This window comes from Raphanus sativus, chromosome 9 (genome assembly GCF_000801105.2).
Source record: "Raphanus sativus cultivar WK10039 chromosome 9, ASM80110v3, whole genome shotgun sequence".
In the NCBI taxonomy this organism is placed as follows: Eukaryota; Viridiplantae; Streptophyta; class Magnoliopsida; order Brassicales; family Brassicaceae; genus Raphanus; species Raphanus sativus.
The window spans coordinates 26,583,246-26,587,591 of record NC_079519.1 but is presented as its reverse complement, the minus strand read 5'-3'; the positions used below and the strand labels follow the sequence as shown (position 1 = coordinate 26,587,591).

Below are 4,346 nucleotides of genomic sequence, written 5' to 3'. Positions count from 1 at the left end.
TGTACAAGGGTTTACAAATGCTTTACAAGGAAGTAAATCTACACATTAATACTCTTGACTACATTGATGTCATACATGAAGACTTGGTCAAGGTGATGATAACGAGGTTGACTGAGTCTTCTAATCTCGGACCGGTTTGTAGATGAACCGATGTAGACCGGATGTAAACCTCTTTGCACTTCCTCTTGCACTTGTTGGACTTGTCTAGTACTTGGTTAAGTACTTGGTTATGGTCCATCCACACAATGGTTTATAACAAAATGTATGTTGTTTTCGTTCTTTCCAAGTAGAAGATCTCTAAAATAAAGGTGAAGTTTATTATAATGTATTTCTCTAAAATTATTATTTTCAATTAAAATAGAAAATGATATTTTCTCTTATTTATAGAGAAAATATAGAATCTATGTTTTAAAGAAAAATCAAAGAAATTAAAATAATTTAACTTTAAATGTTATTAGAAGAGACATATACAAAAATATGTGGAGATATTCTTATCCAATGATCATAGCAAAATAAATACCAGAGTCAAATGCACGTTAACCATAAAATTCACTGTTTACCATGGTTAAAAAACCGGGTTAAGCGGTGATTGGACCATATCCATCCATATTTCATATTTTACCCCAAAAATAGAGCGAGAAATGAAGTATGAACAAAAAAATAAGAGATTATTCTATAAATGGAGTATATACATTTTTGTACATATTTCATTTTCCACTCTTTTTTTGAAATAAATTATAGAGTGGAAATGAAAATGGTCTTAGGTATCTTTCTAATTAACAAATGAATTATAACCGAAATGAATTTTTTTCAAAATCCGATTTATGTGGTTTAAATTTTTAATCGATCTAGATGTTTAAAATTTTTAAAATAAATAATACTCTTAATATAAATTTAATTTATTTTGTTTTTTACATCAATTTAATTTATTTTGTTTTGTATATCTAATTCTATAGTTAAACACAAAAACTAAAATATCTTATATAAATATAATATATGTATATATCACTAGTCTTTAAAGCTTTTTTTTCTGTCAACCTAGTCTTTAAAGCTTAAACCTAATAATCCATATAATCGTTAGTTCTCTGCAAAGTGTCTAGTTATCGCTCAGAGATTTTTTGAACATGCTGTTTACAATCAGGGATGAATAAAAAAAAAAAAACCAGGGATGAATAAGAACCTCACTTATGGGACAAAAACTGTAATGTATATATAGATTACGGGTATATGAATAAATTTAAGATTAACTACTATAGAAAAAAAAATAGAAAAGGAGGTAAGGCACGTGTGTCACCTGCTTCCGCCTTTGTTTACAATCAGAGACTGAAAGCGACAGATAAAGAAAACAATTAAAAAGCACACGTTAAAGTTGAGAGCTTCTAAAAGTGAGGTTATAAATTAGGGTGAATTTGCGAGATGACCAAGTTTGTGCTTTATTAAGTACATGCACATGACATTTTTGTCCTAATTTATCCGGTTCTATCCTTCCTCTTTGTAAGTAACAGGTCAATGAGAGAGAATAAGCAACTTGACTCATAAAACAAAAAGAAAAAATATATGTAAATTTTTGTACTTGAAAAAAAAGAAACATCCACGTATATATTTACTAACCATACATATATATGCATTGCTTATTCTATTCCTTATCGTCGAAATAGTATAAGATTATAATCCCACATATAACCCTAAATACTAAACATACCATAAATCTTAATCACTAAACTTTAAACCCAAGTATAAACAATAAACCCAAATAGAATAAAACAAATTTAACCCAAGTCTCAAACTTCACTCTCCAAACACTAAACCTTAAATCTTAATCATTAAACCCTAAACCTAACTATTAACCCTAAACCCAAATAGAGTGGAACAAACTAAACTCAAATCTCAACCCCCACTTTTCAAATACTAAATCCTAAATCTTAGTCATTAAACCTTAAACCCAAGTATAAACCATAAACCCAAATAGAATAGAACAAACTAAACCCAAATCTCAACCCCCACCATCCAAATACTAAACCCTAAATCTTAATCACTAAACCCAAAACCCAGTATAAACTATAAACCCAAATTGAATGTAACAAACTAAATACAAACCTCAACCCAAGCACTTAACCATAAACCCAGGTATAGATCATAAACCCAAATAGAATGGAACAAAATAAATAGTATAGTACATATTGGTGAACAAAATGAAACACTTTCTATTAATCGTCAAATGATAAAACTATACCCCAACCGGTAAATGTCGACCCACATCCGAGATATAAATAGTTCCTCGCGTTTTCAAATATTGAAAATCTCTAGATTATTACATTTTTAATAAATAGTATGGAAATATGTTTCAAATAGTATGGTAAACTTACATAAATAGCTACACTAAAGAATATATACTATACTATTTCGTTCACCAAATATAGTATAGACGGCGAGTTCATCTTTTCCAATTCTTCTTTTTTCAAACGTTATGAATCGTTATTCTTCACCGCCATATGAAGATCATCTTTATCTCCTCTTCTTTTTTCGACACAACGACGCTTCTACCGGTCCTCCGGTGTTATTCTTTACCATTGGATCACTAAAACAAAAAGAGAAACATAGTATAAAAGCAGAAACAGAAATATAGTATAAAAACAGAAACAATGTATAAAACAAAAATAGAAACAATGTATAAAAGTGTGATGTCACCTCATTCTTTACAGTGCCATCTTCTCCTCTGAACCCAATTTCGTAAGCCCAAAATATTTGTTTATTCCTTGTTTTAAGATGAAGTATCATGAGTTTGTACGATGAAGAAGAAACAGAGATTTGGTAAAAAGAGGAAGAAGAAGAAAAGAGATATGCATAAATGATAGCCACAATTTGGTAAAAAGAGGAAGAAAGAGAAAAGATATGTGCAGATATAATAGCCAGAAATTATTATGTTGTTTATTTAATATTAATTTTGATAAATAAACTCTCAGCAGGTCATATGGGTTATAGACAATATGGCTATTATTTATAATGTGATGGTTGTATATAGGTGAATTAGGGGTTTTAGTTATCTAATGAATTATAATTTGTTTGAATGTTATACAGCCCAATTTTCCTATAAATTAAGCTTTACTCAACAGTTAATAATAATCTTTGATTTAAAATAAAATCATATAAGAGACTTGGGTTACACTTAAGTTCTATTTTTCTCAAAAACAGTTGCATTTGATGTAAAAAAGTAGTTTTTTTTTGAATAAATTTAACATATATTCAAAAAAAAAAATCATATAAGATATTCAGAATTACAATGCAGAAGTGGCAGATAGCACCTTTCTAACCATCTGTACTTTGTGAGTTAAAGGCAGATTTTCTTCTACATGCAAAGTAACTATTAATTGTTTATTATTACTTGTTTTTTTTATTATTACTTGTTGGTTATACGTTAAAGTTATGAATCTGTTGATCAAAAAAAAAAAGTCGTGAATCTAGACCCCACTTCATAAGTAAAACGCTTTTGCACAATGTCTCCATAAGTTAAATACATTGAAAGAGAACTATTACTCATATGAGAAATGATTTTAAATTTAACTGTATTTGTAGCAATTTATGAAAGGGGAGTTTTACTGGATTCTCTATAAAAAGGGCTGTTATAGTTGGAGTTGGTGTGTCTAATAATGCTTCAATAATTGTTGACTTCTTTTCTTCTCCAGATTCATTTTCGATTGATTCAATTGACCATGAGTTCCATCTTGTCAAAAGTCCTTCCTGCTGCGGAAGATCCTGTTCTCAGTGTACATACTTTTCAGTCTAAGGATCTACATCCATCTTACTTATTATGCTGCTTTTTTGGACCCATTCTGCCATTTTATGAAAGAGTAGATCAGTCGTTTTTTTTTGTTTTTGTTTTGGTCAAGAATAGATCATTCGTTATTGCGCGCTTTTAATCTAACTTTTGTGGTCACAAACAGGTTATTTTTGCTTGTAGAGATGATCCTTGTCCGGTTAAGCTGAATTTGAGTGTCGGTGCCTATCGAACCGAGGTAACTTTCGTTCTTTTTCTGAGTTTTTTGGATCTTCAGTCTCTATGATTAAGTTGTATTGTGCACAAAAAAAAAGTTGTATTAGTCCTCACTTGGGTTGGGTTTTTATGTTTTACTTTACTGTCTAAAGGAGGGAAAACCTCTTGTTCTCGAGGTGGTGAGAAGAGCAGAGCAACAGTTAGCAAATGACAGGTAAGTTAGATACATTAATTAGTAATATAGAAAGACTTCGATTGTTTAGGCATGTGACTTATTATCCGAAATTTTGATTCGATCTTGATCCGATCCGGATCTGTTCCGAAAATCCGGATATCCGGAAAGATCGGATCCGAA

At 30.2% G+C, this 4,346-nt stretch overlaps 1 protein-coding gene across 6 annotated transcripts in view; it reads left to right on the top strand.

The window, feature by feature from the left end:
* Nucleotides 1-3,507: 3,507 nt before the first annotated feature.
* The window catches only part of LOC108826228 (aspartate aminotransferase, cytoplasmic isozyme 2), an 8,708-nt gene continuing 7,869 nt past the window's right edge, over nucleotides 3,508-4,346 (top strand). Inside the window, exons 1-3 of one of the 6 annotated variants that reach the window (XM_056993780.1) lie at nucleotides 3,508-3,848; nucleotides 3,942-4,013; nucleotides 4,144-4,205. In XM_056993780.1, coding sequence (XP_056849760.1) covers nucleotides 3,711-3,848; nucleotides 3,942-4,013; nucleotides 4,144-4,205 — 272 coding nt within the window. In that variant the 5' untranslated portion in view covers nucleotides 3,508-3,710. The remainder of the gene's footprint in view (nucleotides 3,849-3,941; nucleotides 4,014-4,143; nucleotides 4,206-4,346) is intronic. The other 5 variants (XM_056993781.1, XM_056993778.1, XM_056993779.1 and 2 more) reach the window with 5 other exon arrangements.